At 43.4% G+C, this 18,359-nt stretch overlaps 1 protein-coding gene across 2 annotated transcripts in view; it reads right to left on the reverse strand.

The window, feature by feature from the left end:
* Window positions 1–18,359, reverse strand: part of LOC147605558 (uncharacterized) — a 39,989-nt gene that overhangs the window by 19,982 nt on the left and 1,648 nt on the right. The window contains exons 1-9 of one of the 2 annotated variants that reach the window (XM_086793122.1): window positions 17,929–18,359; window positions 17,196–17,714; window positions 16,005–16,133; window positions 9,162–9,210; window positions 8,904–8,994; window positions 8,618–8,696; window positions 8,454–8,501; window positions 8,299–8,367; window positions 8,037–8,122 (exon numbers count right to left, since the gene is read on the reverse strand). The exon at window positions 17,929–18,359 is cut by the window's right edge and continues 1,648 nt beyond it. In XM_086793122.1, the coding sequence (XP_086649248.1) occupies window positions 8,037–8,122; window positions 8,299–8,367; window positions 8,454–8,501; window positions 8,618–8,696; window positions 8,904–8,994; window positions 9,162–9,210; window positions 16,005–16,133; window positions 17,196–17,714; window positions 17,929–18,359 (1,501 nt within the window). The remainder of the gene's footprint in view (window positions 1–8,036; window positions 8,123–8,298; window positions 8,368–8,453; window positions 8,502–8,617; window positions 8,697–8,903; window positions 8,995–9,161; window positions 9,211–16,004; window positions 16,134–17,195; window positions 17,715–17,928) is intronic. The other variant, XM_086793123.1, reaches the window with a different exon arrangement.

Genomic DNA, 18,359 nt, shown 5'->3' on the forward strand with positions numbered 1-18,359 from the left:
TTCATGAGGGCACAACGGCAACCACTCTGGATACTGGGCTCAGTGAGATCAACGCCATTCTCTAGGAGGAAGCGAAGACCAAACTAGCAAAGTAACAAGTTTAGAAGAGGAGAGGAGATGGAGTACAAATTCCATGCCTGCGGAGAGATGGCCTCCGGAGGCTTAAAGGATCAGACGGCACCATTGTTTCTGGCTCACCCCAGGTTCGATCCATAGCCACTGATTTCTTTAGTTCCCTACTCACTTCAGAACCTCCCTCCCCGTAGGTATAGGATGCAAGAGAGAGGGTCTGGTAGTACACTCGTAAGGAGGTCCCACCGGCTCTCCAGAGTTTCTTGATGACACCCTTCTCTTCCGAGGAGATCGCACACTTTGCAGGTACTCCCTAGGTGCTAGTGCCCAGGTGAGGATGGGCTTCCAGTTCCCCTATTTTCTGCATTGCTCCTGGGAGCTCATGGAGGACGGTTGACACCAGCAACTACTGCCCCTACCCCTATACCTTCTTCTCCAGTAGCAGACTCTCGTGCATGCCCAATCCTAGAGGATCGCCCTCATTATACTGGATGGTCCATAGCCGCTTCGCCAGCACGTAGCCTCTCCTCATTGGATTTACAGATGCCGCACCCTCCAGCCGATGGTTCTTACTAGAGCCCAGCGGCGTCATCAACAACAAAAACCCCCAGAGCCTCGTCACCCTGCAACCTCTACATCAGCATCTTCTCTCATGGTGGAACCTATTGACACACCGGCTCCTCCAGAATGGCAGCAAGCTTTGCAGCAACTTCAGCAACAGTTCCAACAGCAACTCTAGGAGTCCATGGCATCCTTGGCTTCACAAATCCAGCAGCTCCACACGGACCGCCACTCCCACACAAGTTCAGTACCAGCAGCAGATGCTTCAGCAACAGCAACAGCAACAGCAACAGCAAACAAAGACGTCATTCCTTCCGAGGTAGAAGGCAACGACCTTAAAACTCTATATCGTCTTTTACAAGCCAGTAAAACAAAGAAATTGGAAATTAAACCCCCTAAATCTTATGGTGGTCAGCGCAATAAACGCATCTTAGACCAATGGCTCTACAACTACGGTTATACTTTGAAACCATGACCCTTTCTGATTCCAAAAAGGTGATTTTTGCCGTATCTCTCCTCAAAGACACTGCTTTATTGTGGTGGCAACGACGACAGCATGCCCGAAAATCAATTACAACGTGGGAAAAATTCGAGCAGGTCCTCAGTAAGCAGTTCATACCTGCCAACGCGGATTTCCAAGCCCGTACTCGTTTACGCCATTTGGACCAAAATGGTTCCTTGGCCTTTTATATCTCCTAGTTCACCAACTTGATACTAGAGATTGACTCCTTGTCCCCAACAACGGACAAACTCCATGCCTTCGTTGAAGGTCTTAACCCCACACTACGTGCCGATGTTCAAAAATATAATCCTGCCGATCTTGCCGATGCCATACATTACGCTGATCGTGTTGCAGGCATTAATTCTCGAAATTCACCCTCTCCCAGTCGAGCTAATGCCTTTCAGAAAGCCAATGGGTCTCGTATGAACCGAGATAGTCGAAGAGAATCTTCTGGCACTTCCTCCCGGTCTAATCCCCAATGGAATAATTCTCAATAACCTCACCGACCAGAAGGATCGTCCTCTTTTTAGTCTCAACGTCCTCAGTCCTTCCAACCATTTGGATCTTGGACGGGACCAAGGACGGGGCCAATCTCGCAATCCTCGTCTCTCCACTGTTCCTTGTGTAAAGGATTAACAAAAAACTGGATTGTGCACAATTTGCAATGGACCTCATTATTGGTTTGAGTGCCCCAAAAGACCAACCCATCGCCAAAATTCTAATGCTAAACCCTCCACTTCCGAGGAGAAACCCCCAGCTGCTGACAAAGAAAAGCGTGCGGTTAATCACCATGCTATTGCACATGCTTCGGTGATCACCACTACCGCCACAGCTCAATCTGCCTCTTCACCATTACCCCAGCGGTCTACTCAGGTTTTGGTTCTTCAAGGTTCTATTTCCAATCACCGCATTCATGTGCTCATAGACAGTGGGTGTTCTCATAATTTTGTGGGAACCACCTTAACCCAGAGATTGAAGGTTCAGACTTCTCAAAGTGCTGTTATTTATAAAGTAGAGCTTGCTAATGGTTCCACGTCCTTATGTAACACCGTTGCCAAACACCTCTCCTTTCGAATTCAGCACTTTTGTGACAAGTAAGATTTCCAAGTTGTGTCTTTGGCACATTATGATATGATTCTTGGTCAAGAATGGTTGTACCAATATGATCCCCTCATCGGTTTCCATAACCATTCCATACAATTTGCTGAAAATGATAAGCTTGTGGCACTCCAAAGCATCAGATAGCAACCCTTTCAGGTCTTTAAGCAAAACGGTGGGTCCGCAAGAGTGGTTGTTCCTCAGCACTTTTAATGGTCTATTCAGCCAAAGATCCTCCCGAGGACATGGATATGAAGATGATGTACCTCAAGCAACCTTTCTTTGCTCCATACTTGGACCTTTTTCCTAAGGAGCTAACTTACTGAACTTTTGGAGAAAGAACATATTCGACCAAGCAAAAACCCTTTTGGAACTCTAGTACTTTTGGTGAAAAAGCAGGATAAGTCTATGCACCTTTGCATCGACTATCGTGCCTCTTCCGCGCATTCATGAATTGTTTGATCAATTACTCCATGCAAAGGTCTTCTCCAAAATTGATCTTAAGTTTGAATATCATCAGATTCGCATTCGCGAACGTGATGAATATAAAACAGCTTTTCGCACAAAATATGGTCATTATGAGTACTTGGTCATGCCATTCGGGTTAACCAATGCCCCTGCAACATTTATGAGTATGCTGAATGATCTTTTTCGTCCTTTTCAGGACAAGTTCGTTATTATCTATCTATCCTGATGTTCAGTCGTAGTATGAAAAAACACAAGGCATATCTTAAGATCGTTTTCTAGGTGCTTCGTGACAATGCTCTTTACATTAATCCAAGCAAAAATGAATTCTTCAAAACGTCCTTGCAGTACCTCGGACGTGTTGTTTCAGCAGACGGTATTTCTGTGGATCCGAAGAAAATATAGGTTATTGTCAATTGGCCAACAAGCATCCATGATGTTCGTTCTTTCTTGGGACTTGCCAACTTCTATCACATAAAGGTTCATCGATTTTCAAAAATAGCTGCTCCTCTCATATAACTTTTAAAGTCCGCTGCTGCATTCAAGTGGACTGAATGCCGCAACTCAAGCTTTTGAAAATTTAAAGACAGCTTTGATCACAACTCTTGTCATGGCTATTCCCGACCCTACTCTCCCCTTTGATGTTTATACGGATGCTTCCGATATTGCCACTGGTGCCGTCTTGATACAACAAGGACGTGCTATTGTATTTGATAGTCATAAGCACTCTGCGATTCAAGTAAGATACCCAGTATATGACAAGGAATTTTTGGCCATTGTTCATGCCTATCATGGATGGAAACATTATCTCCATGGTGCAGATTCAATGGTGAAAACAAATCATCATTTTTTGAAATACATCTTCACGCAGCCAGTTATGAATGCTAGGCAAACACGTTGGGTCGAATTCTTAGCCAATTTCCATATGACAATTGAGTATGTTCCTGGTCTTACCAATGTGGTTGCGGATGCTCTCAGTCGTATGCCACCAGCTTCGGTCTTGGCTATTTCTAAAGTTGAAATGGATTTACCTCAAAGTTTCAAGGATCGTTATTCAAAGGATCGTGATTTTGGAAATGCGTTTTGAATTCTCAATTCTCAGAATGCAACTCCTTCCAAATTGCAGATTTATGGAGCATATACATTAGTGGATGGTTTACTATATTATCAGGATCGTATTTATATACCTCATGATACTCATGTTCGAAGAGTCTTGGTGAAAGAACATCACAAGGTCACTTATGTTGCACACCCAGGCATCAACAAGACGTATCTCTTTTGACGACTACATATTATTGGCCTCAAATGAAGCAAGACATACTATTGGCCTCAAATGAAGCAAGATGTTATTAAGTTTGTCAGAGCATGTCTTTCGTGCCAACGTATGAAAGCTAGCAGACAAGTTCCCGCTAGTCTTCTTCAACCACTTCTAGTTCCCAATGAACACTAGAAAAGTATTAGTCTAGATTTTATCACTGCATTGCCACGTTCTTCTAAGAGCAATACACAGATTCTTGTGGTGATTGACAGATTTTCTAAGATGACACATTTCATTCCATGCAAGAAAGCAACCCAGGCTTCAGATATTGCAATATTGTTTATACAGTATATCTTCAAACTTCATGGGTTGCCAAAATCTATAGTTTCTGATCGAGATCCAAAGTTTACAAGACATTTTTGGACTTCGATATTCAAGTCTCTTGGTACAAATTTACTCTTTAGCTCTGCTTATCATCCACAAACAGATGGACAAACGAAACGAGTTAATCAGATTCTAGAAGAAATACTGCATCATTATATTCAATCTCAATTAGTTTCATGGAAAGAATATTTACCTTCGGTGGAATTTGCTTATAATAATTCTTATCATTCAGCTATTGGAATGACACCTTTTCAAGAAGCTTATGGCTATACTCCCCTTGTTCCAGCCAACTTTGTTCTTCAACATGAAGTGGCTTTAGCAGACCAACTCATTCAAGAGATGCAAGCGTCGTCACATTGAATTTCAAGGAGACTTGGTATTATTATATATTGCCCCTCATCGATACAAGACAGTGAAATCAGTCTTTCCAAAGCTTCGCCCAAGATATTATGGACACTTTCGTATTATTAAGAAGAACTCATCTCTCAGTTATAAGTTGAAATTACCGCCTTCTTGTGGTAAAATTCATCCAACTTTCCATATTTCTTGGCTCAAGAAGTTTGTGGACGGTGATTTTCCAGTTTTAGATGTTTTCGATTATGCTCCAGAAATCGAAGATAAACAAATACCCTTAATTCCAGAGACAATTCTTGATGTCAGACAGAAAGAAACACGACATAAGCTCACTACAGAATTTTTGGTTAAATGGAGAGATCTTGATGATTCTGACTCTACTTGGCAAAGTGATGAGACTTACAGGAATATCCAGAACTTCTTCGGGAATTCTTTCAAGGATAACCATCTCTTCTTAGCCGGAGTCTTATTTTAAGTGGGAGGGAATGTCACATGTGACTAACTCTCTTAATCTCTCCCTAATTACTCCTTAATCTCTCATTAACTATAAAGACACCTGTGAAGGGTCACACCCTTGCACATGGGTCACTATCAAAGGACATGCCTATTCATTAAAGACACAACCCTAAGTCCTAAGGACATAACTATTGATTCAAGAGCCACACCCCTTCAAGGGGATGTGCCTCTTCAATTGTACCTTTTCGGCCTCTATTTAAGAAAGGCCCCTATCTCAATGCAATCATTCAGTCTTTTCTTGCAACATTTGTCTTATGTTCATTAATCAAGTCTTAATCATGTTAATTAAGCTATAAAAGCTTTACAAAGGGTATTTCCAAGGAAGAAGCTGTTAAGGTCACAAAGGGTAAGGACAATTCTAGTGGGGAGTGAAGGGCTTGATTCTCTCAAGAAGAGTTCCAAGCCAAGAAGCTCGCTAGGCAATGTTTCAAGTTTAACTCCATTGTGCACATTGAAAAGATTGTCCAAAAAATATGAAAATACAGAAGGCCACTTCAGAACTATAGGACGATTATGGAAGAGATCCCAGTGCCAATCTCTTGGATCTCTTCATTTCTCCGGTTAGTTGCAAACCATCGGTTGCAAGATTGCATTAGGCCGATGTATTCTTCAGGGGAGACTTTGTTGCTGAATCCCAAGAGCCAGGTTAGCAATCCAGAGAACCATTATCAACTTGTAGAAGCAATTTAATTAACACGATCAAATTTAAATTTGGATTGCATAGACAATAGAAACTCCATTCTTGGTCAAGCTCAGGATTCAAATAGTTTGCCTTGTGGATTTTTACTGCTTTTTCATGGGGGGTTTTACAAAAAGCAAAAAAACCTTCCATTAGCAAAGAACAGTACCTCTGAAAATATTAGATGGAGTCTTCAAAAAAAGAAAAGGGGGGGGGGGGGGGGGGTCGTCCCTCCATGGCTTGCACCTCTGGACAGAGGTTACATGGAAAAAATAGCCACATTGGAGCTTGTAATGCCAAGTGACACCATCCAACAAGCAAGGTCCACAGCTCTAAATGCCTAAGGAGCTTCCATCTGTTCCTGCATAGCCCTGAAAACACTTCCATCGGCCACGGGACATGTGAATGAGATCAGTCCAAACCAAACAAATAGACTCTGCCAGAGTGGCAGACCTCTCTATAGTCTCGTGGCACTGGGACCTCCAGGCCTGCCATGCTGCTAGGCTCCTGATCATCTCCCAGCAGGAACCTGAAGTAGCCCAGTTGGTCATGGGCACCTGACTGACCACCTTGATAGTCTTCCACCAATGGGGACAACTGAAATGCCAATCATGTCGTTGTACTCATATCGACAGGCAGGGCCACTCTTCATCGCCCATGTGTTTGACCTTTCTATAGTCTCGTGTGGTATTGGGACCTCCAGTCTGCCATGCTACTCTCCCTGCAGGAATCATGTGGCATGGAAATACCCCACTTGGTCATGGGCGCGGACTGGGCGCTGACTGGCCACCATAACAATATTCACCAATGGGACAACTGAAATGCCAATTATGTCCTTATACTTGTATTGACAGGCAGGGCCACTCTCCATCACCCACGTGTTTACATCCTATGTGATGAAGTACTCACAGGATCCAATGATCCCCGTACAGCAAATTTGTATGATAGATTTCCACAGCCTCACCTTGCACACATATCCCTCTCCCCTCCATATGGGCAATGGTAGCTCGGGAGAACAGATGACCTGCTCCTCTGCGGTTGGAACCCCAGTAATGGAACTGGAGGGAGCCTATACCACAGCATAGCCACACAGCTGTCCCTTTCTTGGCTTACTCAGGGCATCTCAAACGCCGGATCCAGACTCCACATTGTTCCTCACATTCACAGCACTAGCAGGTGCAAGACGTGACAGATCAGACTCCAGCAGCACTAGCAACACCTCTGGAGCAGCCTCCACCGCCCCAAAGTCACCTTCATTCTTTGTTTGTCAGCTCATCGTGGCCTTACAGTTGCAGCATGGCCACAATGGGTGGACCGGCTACTTGCTGGCAATGCAGCACATCAGAAAATGGTCAAAGACTGTAACTTTGGGACATCCCTGCAATGCAGCAAGTTTAGCACAGAATCATTCTCATCCATTCAAATAGGACCACCATAGCAGTCATATTGTGGGGAGCAGTTCCCCACGACAACAGCACAGGCTTGGCAATTCATCTCAATATGCATCAGATCACAGTCATGCAGTTACAATAGATACCCCCAACTCATGAAGACCGGACCACACCTTGAGACTCCCACTGGGAAATGACAAGCAGCTTCACCTGGCAGGTCTGACACCAGCACACTGTTTGGAGACCATAGAGGGGTCATCCACCTGTGACCTCTCCTATGGACTCCTTCGGCCCCTCTTGGATGAACCTCAGCTCTGTGGCCCCTGGTCAGGTTGTTCCACCACCATGCAGGAACACATGGCAGCTTCTTTTTTACACATCCCGACCCTTCTTGTCTGCCATCAAAGATGCATTCTATTGGCCCACACTGGCTTTGACACTCTGATGGCAATGATGCAAAAGAAGTCATAACTATTACATGCAATCTGATCACATAGAATAACTGTGTCCATTCAGCATACTTTATATTGCTGCTAATATTATATCCATGAAAAAAGCACACATGACAACAAGAAAACGCACCTTAGGATCAAAAAGCATCAATGGTTTTGAAAATGGTATTACTGAGACCCAAGTACCAAAACTTGTGATGCTAGATTTTAAGAATCCGTACTAGGTGCAATGATCACAAACTGCAAGATGATTTCAAGTAGACAACAAGCTAGTATCAAGTAGACAACAAGCTAGTATGCTTACTCATTGCAATGAGCTTTCAAATTCCCTGCACTTTTGTCGAATTCTTCTTGATCGCAGTCCATTACAAGCTTTGCTAACTGTTGTGCCTGCAGTGGCATTACAAAGGCATTTAAAGATTCTAACCCTGACAAGCAACACAAGTTAAGAAGCCGAAACATGGTCCTTTGATGGACCATAAGCTAGTACATGGGAAAATCATGAACTACAACATTAGAAAACTAAGCATGTACGCATACAGTTGACGCAGCTTTTAACACTATACCTGCTGCAAAAGGCTTTTTCTCAGCACAACCTCCTCATGTATCTTCGTGCAAAACTCCCAAGAGTAGATCTGTTTCAAGTGGAAATAGTTGGTCCTAAAGCTCATCCTAAAGGCAACTTTACAGAAAGCATCTCAGCACCAACTTATTCTTGTACCTTATAAGAGCTACTGAACGTAACCCGCAACCTGCCATACCGCACCACCTACATCAGTTCCACATGCTCAGCTATGATTAGCCATGTTTAAGAGGGTGACCCAAAAGATTTTGGTAATGCTTACAGCTCTCGAATCCACTAACAAGTACAGCAAAGCTGCTTACTCTCAGCTCCGGGAAGATGGACTCGTGCACCGCCCTTGGGAACTCTAGTACCAGCCTTCCATTGGGCAGCTTATATCTTCTGCTCCAAGCATACAATGACTCATATTAGTCCCACTATTCTAAGTGAAAAATGTGTGTGCATGCCCACACTAAAGGGCAGCAGCTGAATACAAAATGTGTGTGCATGCACATGCCCACACTAAAGGGCAGCAGCTGAATACAAAAAAGATGTATAGGCTATACACACTGATCAAAGTCAATAATTCATAGAATTGAGCATACTTACTCTTCCGCCATGTCCAAGAACAAGAGTTCATCCACTAATCCACTGGCATACTTAATCTTGAAAAGCCTTGGGAGAACATCCGTGCTTGATTCTGCTAAAACATTCACATTCAGTGTATATAAGAACGACAAATTGACATTGTAGGATTGGCATTGAAGGTCATGCTATCAATCAAGCAAAGTGTGTCTGAATAAATTATACAAGATGATTATAAAATCCTGAACACCATATCAATCAATCATAATGCGATGCACTTACCGAATCCCCGCCCTGGATGCACACCACACAGGTTGCAAAACCAGTAATCCTGTAGCCAAAAACAAGGTAAAGCAGTCATAAAAGCACCAAATATATAACCATGATTGTCAACAGTAAGAAACGCACCTTTTGGAATACTACATAGCAATAAATCTAAGGATTTCTGGTCAAGGTTTCAAAGTATAAGTATTAGAACACAATAAAACAAAAATCCGGATTTCTTGTCAAAATTTCCGGGAAGAACATCAGCATGACCCCTTCCAGACTCCATGATTTGGATAGCCCATTGAGGCACTCTACAACATACCAAACTATCCCATACCTGATATCATGGTGCTCTAGCGCAAAAATGGTTCTTTCAAATATTTTGAAGCACAATAATGAGAATGGGAAGATAATGGGAAGAGACAAAAGAAAATTGATAGCAAAAGACTAGATCCTCTCAATCTAAACTACTGTATAATGTTGAACTGAATTAAGCTTGTAAAGTTACAATGAAAATTCTGTTGAATCTGCTAGAACTGCTTACTGACTTTACTATGGATGGAACAAGAGACCCTTCTGTAGTCCTCTCCCAACTGATGAATATAGTGCAATAGGAAGCCCTAAACTGATCTGCTTTAATTGCTGCTACTCGTGCTAAATCTGCTGTTCCTTGAGTTGGCTCTAATACTCTTCAAGTTTGATCCTCTCTCCCTTGACTGGCTATTCCAAAAGACTAATGTACCTTGTGTTGATTTGTATTAGTTGCCTTAATTTGTTGTAACATGTGGAAGCTTCGGAGAAGATCGGTAACTTCAATGCTCAGAAATCAGCACTCTTTTCGTGATGGAATTAACGCACAAAAACTGAATGAAGATGTGCAGAGAGAGAGAAGGAGAGATGGAGAGGACACAGTATTGGGTCCCAAATACCCTCTGTAGGGCCCCCACCACGGATGGTGTATTTGCTTTATTAGAATGATGTAAATCTGAAAAGAAAATATAGAAATCTTGACCTTTCTTGGCTGAGAAAACTTTGCCCTTGACCTGTAGTCCTTCACCCCTTTGCGTTAGCAACTCCTTGGCTGTCTAGGCCCTTATTTGCTTGAGCACTTGGTGAAAAATGAGATGAAACAATGGGATTGTGGGCTCCCTATTTATACTACTCCATAAAGGGCAATCGGCCAGCTTTAAATCCAGGTGGCCAGCAATATTCTGTCCCACGACTGTAAATTCAGCATTAAATGCTGGAAAAATCCAATTAAATGCTGCGCACTCTCTCATGGCTGGCTGGGCATTAGGCACCTGTGCAAAGAGGGGCTGGGCACTATTTCTAGGCTGTTTGGGGACTGGGCCAAACTTGCCCTTACAGCCATAACTAGGCTGTATAGCCTGTATGCTTCCCTTAGCCTGCTCCTAGGTCTATCCTGCAGCCACTATATGGCTGGTGGGTTCAGCCACGGCCTTCCTGGCCCTCATGGGGATGGTTTCACACCATCCCCATGCCCACACTAAGACTTGGGGTAGCCCTATGGGCTGGCCCCTTGTTCTAAACGCAAACCCTAACTATCTACACAATGATCTGGCATCCGGTACCATACCAGATACACAGAATCACTGACATCATTCCAGAGGGAGAATCAAAGCGCGGACTGGCACTGTTTCATGTGCAGGACAGTGCACACCTGACCTTGGACTCCTGTGCGCAGGACAATGCACACCTGACCTCGGACAACTGAGATGGATCCCTGGCTGACTCGTCCTGGATTGGGCTCACATGGGACCAGTTCACCATCCCAGGTCCTGCACCTTCTGTACAGATATGTCTACGTGGCATCCAAGTGCGGGGTGCTTCTGCTTAACTTGACGGAAGCTACATAGCCTCCAAATAATCCGTCAATAACGCTGGATAGTCTTCGAAAAACTCTTTGTCAAGCCATACCGCTTCGTGGGTCCCTCGATCCTGAAACTTCGTGAGGAACTGTCTTAGTCTTCGGCCTGAGCCATGCTTGAAACGGTGCAGAAGGATCTGTTCTGGAACCATAACTTCTGCTTCATCAACAATATCTGGTTCCGCTTCGTCTTTGACTTCTGAAGGGATAGGACCTGCATATGGCTTTAACCAACTGACGTGAAACACATCCCGAATTCCATAGCTTCTTTCCAGGTCCAAGCTTGAAATGTAAACAGTGGACTTCACCATTAAAGTCCACCGTATCAAGCCAAGCTTGTGGGACTGGGGGCCCTAGTTGCGGTAGTGGATGTAGATGACATTCTTCTTGAAGATCTAGAAGCGGTTGTGCTTCTCTGAGTAAAAGTGGATGTAGATGACGTTCTTCTTGAAGATCTGGAAGCAGTTGTGCTTCTCTGAGTAAAAGTGGAGATTAACAAGTAAGCCAACACATGGTAGCAACAATCTGCAAGAGAACACGTAGAACAAGAGAACACTACACATGGTATGTGATCCTGTAATCCGGTTCCTCCCTCCTGCTACTTGCTCCTATATTTAAGCATAAAAGCTTACCAATAGCAAGTAGAGTCGATGACAGCAGAAGTCTTCGCGATGGAAGTCCTTGGAGTGTTGAGATCTTCGATTTGTCGCCTTTCTTCGCGACAAAAGTCTTCAAGAGGATGAAGGGAACCTTGGGAAAGCTTCCCCTATGGTTCAACTTGAGAAAGGAGGGCTGAAATTAGGGTTTTCAACAAAAAGACCAGAAATTACAGCAATAAAGAGAGCTGTTTTGCTGAATTTTAGTCATTGGGAGTGTGTAGGAGAGTGATTAGCATCTGGAAACACTCTTGGAAGCTTGAAAAACACATTAGCAAGCTTGGAAATGGAGTTGGGAAGGAGAATGTGCAAAAAATGCAACCCAACAGCCCTCATGAAGGAGGCGCCAATCTCTAGAGAGAGGAGTGAGGTGGTGAGTTATCCAGTGTAGGTAGCAAGCAGGTGCTTTGTGGAGCAAGCTAGAGTGGACACGTGGCTGGTTACTCCCTTTGTACAAAGAGGATAAGGTATGGGCGGTGGACATTGGGTTATGTCCACCTCGGGACATCAGTGTGTGTGAACACCGGGCTGGTCATAATTTATAACTGAGTTTTCCAATTGGGTGGCCAAATGGTGACAGGTTTGCCAAGGACAATTACATTTGACAAAGATTCAAAGTTTACTTCACATTTCTGGAGAGTATTATTCAACAACTTTGGGACCAAGTTACAATTGTCCAATGCATTCCATCCTCACACAAATGGCCAAATAAGTCGTATTGCCATAATCAATAGTCGAAGTGGGAGCATTATCTTCCTTCGGTACAGGAAACCTGAACGATACATAAGACACATCCAGTATTGATCGGGCTCCTTATGAGGTAGCATTTAGCCACCATTTCTAATCACTTCTTACGAGGATAGTGTCACCTTCCTTAGGACCAAGAAGACCACAAACATTTTGGGAAGCCATTGAGTTAGTAAAGGAGCGCCTCGCCAAAGTTCAAGAGTCATAAACTATGCAAGCCAACAAATCTAGATAAGAAGTCAACTACAAAGAAGGGAATTGGGCTTATCTCCCGATCATGAAGCAAAGATTGAAGCAAGTGGACAAGCATTGTCCCAAGCTCTTGTTTCGAAGCTTTGGCCCTTTCCAATCATCCAAAAGCTTAGTGATGTCTCCATGAAGCTAAAGCTAACAGACAGTTCGACTATGCATAATTTCTTCCATGTTTCTTGGTTGAAGCCATGTTTTGTACCAGCTTTATAGGTGGTCTCAGATGAGCAATAGCCTGAGATGGCTAACGAAGTTGAAGTCATCGAACCCTTGCAAATTCTCCTCCACAAATGGAAGCATGGTTCTGGTCCCAAACAAAGACAGTTCTACATGAAGTTCAAGGACTAAGGCACTAATGAAACTATATGCCTAGATGAAGAATTCTTCCAAGAGTACCTGCAGATATTGTCGCCCTACTTGGAAGCCATGGACCTGCCACCAAGCTAAGCAAGAGAGAATGTCACATGCACCCTCCACTATGGTACTATGTGACACTAACTCAGCATTTCATGTAACATTATACAACATTAATATCCTTTTTAGGATTATTTGTCGTGAGCCATGGCTCCACAGTCCACTGTGAGCCCCAATCCCGGACATGTCAGGCACGAGCTACATAGGTCATTCTCCCAACCTTAGGTGTCAGGTTAATCCTTCAACCCACTTGGAGAACATAAGCATTTAAGTCACTTGAGGATAGTGCATGTAGGGGTCAATCCTATAGTTGTGCATGTAGATGCATATAAAAGCATCATGTAGAGGCATGTGCACATGGACCAGTCCATAAGGCACCCCATGATGGGGGTTGCCTTGTATATGGTGTTAAGACACCATATATCACCCCTAGGCATGCTGTCAACAGCCTATTATGGCTCAGATCCTAGCATGGCAGCTCATATGCCACCCCATGATGGGGGTTGCCTTGTATATGGTGTTAAGACACCATATATCACCCCTAGGCAATGCTGTCAACAGCCTATTATGGCTCAAATCCTAGCATGGCAGCCCATATGCCACTCGACCAACCTATTTGAGGTCGGGCAACAATCCCAAGCCCTCACGTGTGAAGCATAGCATTTAATGTTGCATTTTCCTATCAATATAAGCCGACAACATGTTTTCACCAACCAACAGCAAAATCTCATATATAAGTAGTCCATAGATCACTGCATAAATCACATTGATTCACAAGTATTCAACAAGCAAATAAAGAGAACATGTGTGCTTGAGATCCCTCATGGTCCTTCTGAGGGGTCCTTGAGGCATACAATCAGCCTTAAGGACTCCGTGCTTCGATCCAATGTAGCATGGAATATCCTCTAATCTTCACTTAGCATATGTGTATATCCTCAACAGTTCTCGATTTGCTTAAGTGGCTTCATAGAATCTTCTACAATGCTATTGATTCAACATATGGTTTAGCCTGCGTTTGGTCTTCCTCGTCCTTGCCTTTGGCAGTCCACAATCATCATTCTCATCATTGTATAACGTTTTCCAAAGTAATACAAGCAAATACTCCTGATTGCAAGGAGGGAAGGGGGGGGGGGTTCTTTCAATGGGTAATTGGGACCCAATCTCATGTCGACTTTCATCTTCTCTTTCTACTCTTCTCTCTTAAACAGATTTAAAGAAGTCTTTGTTGTGTGTTACGACAGTCAACCTATTGCATGCTACACTCATATTGTGTCAAGGATAAATCTACGCTCATGGATTTTCATGCCAATTTTCCTGGTCAAGGATAAATCACATGGCTCTAGTTTCATATGCCAGTTATGGGGTCCCAAGGGTAGAGACAAACCAAGGATTTTAGGTCACACAAACAAAAGAAAAACAACACACATAATGGACTTTGAAAAACCCAATCATCCATGCAATAGTTGGCCCGTCGCCTTCACTAGCTTCTTCCTTAGTAGTTTACGATGGTGTTATTCATTGAGATTCAGTCCCTCATGGAATGATGTCTGTGTGGAAGGCTCTTCAACAATGGTTGTACCACCATTGGAGGAAGAAGCTATACTAGCAGTGCTCTTCACCAATCCCCACAGATTTTCTTTCATCAAAAGAAACTTTATCTTCATTTGCCACGCGTGGAAACTTGGCCATTAAACTTGTCTATGAACAAGTGAGAGCTCATAGTTGCAGAGAAAATAAGAGATTTCCAATTCATGCCCCAAAAAAATTAGGGTTTCGAAGAAATTAGGGCTTTTTGGAAATGATGCTATTGAAAGCTGTAGCAACACTTAAATAATTGAAGTATGCCCTCAATTTTGGAAAATGATGGGGGATTCATTATTTTCTTCAGGATCGTGGGCTTCATCGATAGTATCTTCCTTGAAAAATATGCATAAGCTCCAAGTCACATTTGCTTGGAAACGACAACGCACAAGGATATTCATCCACACCAAGGGGAGACTCTTCTTCCTCAACTTCTAGTCCTTTTTTATTTGAATCAAGGGTTCTTTGCCCGCTTTCATCCTCCATAGCTTCATATGAGTGATCCTGGATGCCAATATTCTATGGGACAGCTCCAGATTTCATCAGGTAGGTAGCATGTAGAGACAGGCTCTCACAAGGACTCAGAGAGAAACATGGTTTATACCATTGTTAAGGTGCTAAAACTGTCTGTTCAGGGAGGGATTTGGTCTTCTCACCAAAGTCATCCAATATGGACCAAAGATGTGTGGCTCTCTACTTGCATTAGGTTCATAATGCATGGAGAGGGACCCTTGAAAGAGCCAGAAAGACGCTAACCAAACGCTTCTTACAGTCCACTATTTACGTACTTTGAGATTAATGAAAGTCATCCCTCAGGCAGGCACAGGTCAAGGCATCAGATTACCATCAAAGTCAATAGCTTGACCTGGCACAAATGTGTCAGACCTAGAGTAAGCAAGCAAGAACCAGTCCAGCTGGCTTGGACATAAAGCTGCAAATTATTGAGCTGATTCAGAATTCACCCAGATTGCAAGGCAATGAGGCATTGAGGAGGCACTCTATCGACTGAGGCAGAAAAGCTTGAACAATATACCCGTGACCACAACGGAGAACAGTGGACGATAATTGTGTCTAGATACCTTGCAAAATCCATTGAGATAAAGGAGGCTGATTGGAGATGAATAACCAGAAGCACACAAGAAAAATGATTGGCGAGGCATATAAAGTCAGAGTTCCAGAACGTAAGTGAAGGAGACTGTCCTGTGAAGATCATAAGGTCGCTACCATCAACAAAGAGTGGATGTTTGAACTCTAAGCAAGCTAAAGCGATATTCAAGCACCCACTTAGAACTTAAATTTACATGCAGTAGCACAGTTACCAACCATTGGGAAAAGGCCCTGCGCATGCCTGCCCATGGGCGATGAATTGTAGCTCGACAAACACCATCTCTTTGTTGCTCCCGGGACGAAGAAATCTTTGACAAGGTTTCTCCAGAATAGTATGTCATTGTTCTGTTTCAGCCACGTGTTTGTCAAGAGTCATTTCCATTAACACTATTGAAGAGAGAGACAAGAAAAAAAAAGTTCTTTTATGTGAAAGATGCTAGGTAAATGTGTATGCATGTGTATTGTATGTGTGCGCGCCCTTGTTTTTGTATGTATGGATATATGCATGTATGTTTTTGAGGAACTCTGGTATGGGTCTTTTTCAGACTCGTCATTGTTCAGTGCATATTTCTTCTTGGGTTTTCACCTCGCACTAAGGTTTCTCCCTAGTAATATATCATTACTTTTTTTAAAAAAAATTAAAGTATGTATTGCAAATATGTATGTATGTTTGTACATATGTATGTATGCATGTATTTATGTAAGTTATTTCCTAAACTTAACAAAAACCAAGTGCAATCTTAACTCCATAAGAGTCTACTCAAAAAGCTCCAAATCATCGACTCCATCATGCATAGCATAAACTACGTGCTATGCCCTTCCTCACTTACATCATTAGCACCCAAGTGTTATATATGTATGTTTGTGTATATATGTTGTGTGTATGTGTGTATATGTATGCATGCATGCAAGTATGCAGCAATGTATGTTCTTTGTATGTGTATGTTATGTCACATTATGTATGCGCATGCACAATTGCACATGTTGTATGTATATATTTACTTATGGCATAGGCTAGGAGAGGTTTTGGAGTGGCAAACCTCTCCTTTTACCACTAGGTCACATGCCAGTAGTAGGGAATATCTATATATTTATATTGTCATTCATATCTTTTATTCTACTTTATTGCCCTTGCCTGTTTCTTTTTCTTTCTTTCTTTTTTGTTTAAGGGAGAACAAAGCTACCAAATCACTTACACTCATGCACAAAGAGGGATATGTACATCTGGGTAACCATGGGAAGTTGGGCAAACAAAACTACCAAATCACTTACACTCACACGCAGAGAGAGGGATATGTACATCTGGGTAACCATGGGAAGTTGGGCAGGGTTCGAACAAACAACACACTCAATACACCACTACACACACTCAGTCGAACCACTACACACCACCTTGCAACAACTTACAGTAGGTCTCTTCTGTTGTTCTTGAATGTACCGCATAAGGACCTGGATGCAACGAGCTGCAATCTCTCCAGGCATCTGGTTCCTAACATTTCCTTCAATGCCATTTCCAAAGCCCAGGGAAGCCCCACGCTGCAAGACCTGCTGACCTCCAGCCTTCAACCCCTGAAACATTGGGTTGAGCAGCCTTGGTTGCATCTGGGCAATTATCTGTTGCGCCCCATTCAAATGGAGATTATGAGTGCTGCCAGGATGCACCTGGTTTGCTGCAGATTGGATGGAATGGAAAGAACTCTGTTGGTTGGCATGTAGCAGTTGGTTGGCATGTAGCAGTGGCTGCTGAGACCCAACTTGCAATTGTCGAGCTTGATACACTGCTTGCTGATTTATGGCAGCTTGCTGATTAGCTGCTTGGACTTGCACTTGAGCTTGGGCTTGGGCTTGGGCTTGGGCTTGGGAAAGGGACTGACGCTGGGCAGAAGACTGCGATTGAAGAAGCACCGACAGCGGATGATTGTTCGACTGTTCCACGAAATGCAAAGCACAGTATCAGAAGCTTTCCTCTCACCAAAACTGCTAAAAAAAAGCTTTAGGCATATGTTACAAGCCCACACAAAAACTAGGTTTAAACCTTGATAAGCAGGGCAATCTCTGTACCATGAGAGAAATTACGATCAACTATCAGATGATACAGAAACTTTGCCAAATTTAATTGGAAAAGGAACACTGCTTGTACCGTACTAACGTGTGATTGCAAAGAGCTAAGTTGATCAGGCGCCCCTTGAGCTTGAAGCACTGACTGTTGAGCAGAGATGGTTGCAGTGTGGGAAGGAAGGTTGATGTACTGATTTGACAGTTGATTTTGCAAAGAGGATTGAGGCAACTTCCCTTGCATTTGTAGACCTAAGCTTCTCACAGCCTGCAAACCCTGATCAGTCTGCTGTCCTAGTTGTGTACCGGGTGCAAGTTTCCTCGAGGCATTTTCTCCGTTCCCTGCTTGGAAAAGAGCTTCCGGATTCAGGACTTGATAGTTGGCAACAGAATTATTGCCTTCCCCACCTTGATATACAGAGATCTGTGCAGGACCCTGCTGCCCTTGCATGGTTTGAAGGCCAGCAAGTTTGAGGGCACTTCCAAGAACTGCTTGCTGGCTATGGCGTTCCAATC

Source organism: Cibotium barometz, chromosome 59 (genome assembly GCF_041138505.1).
Source record: "Cibotium barometz isolate CiBa-2024 chromosome 59, ASM4113850v1, whole genome shotgun sequence".
NCBI classification, from domain to species: domain Eukaryota; kingdom Viridiplantae; phylum Streptophyta; class Polypodiopsida; order Cyatheales; family Cibotiaceae; genus Cibotium; species Cibotium barometz.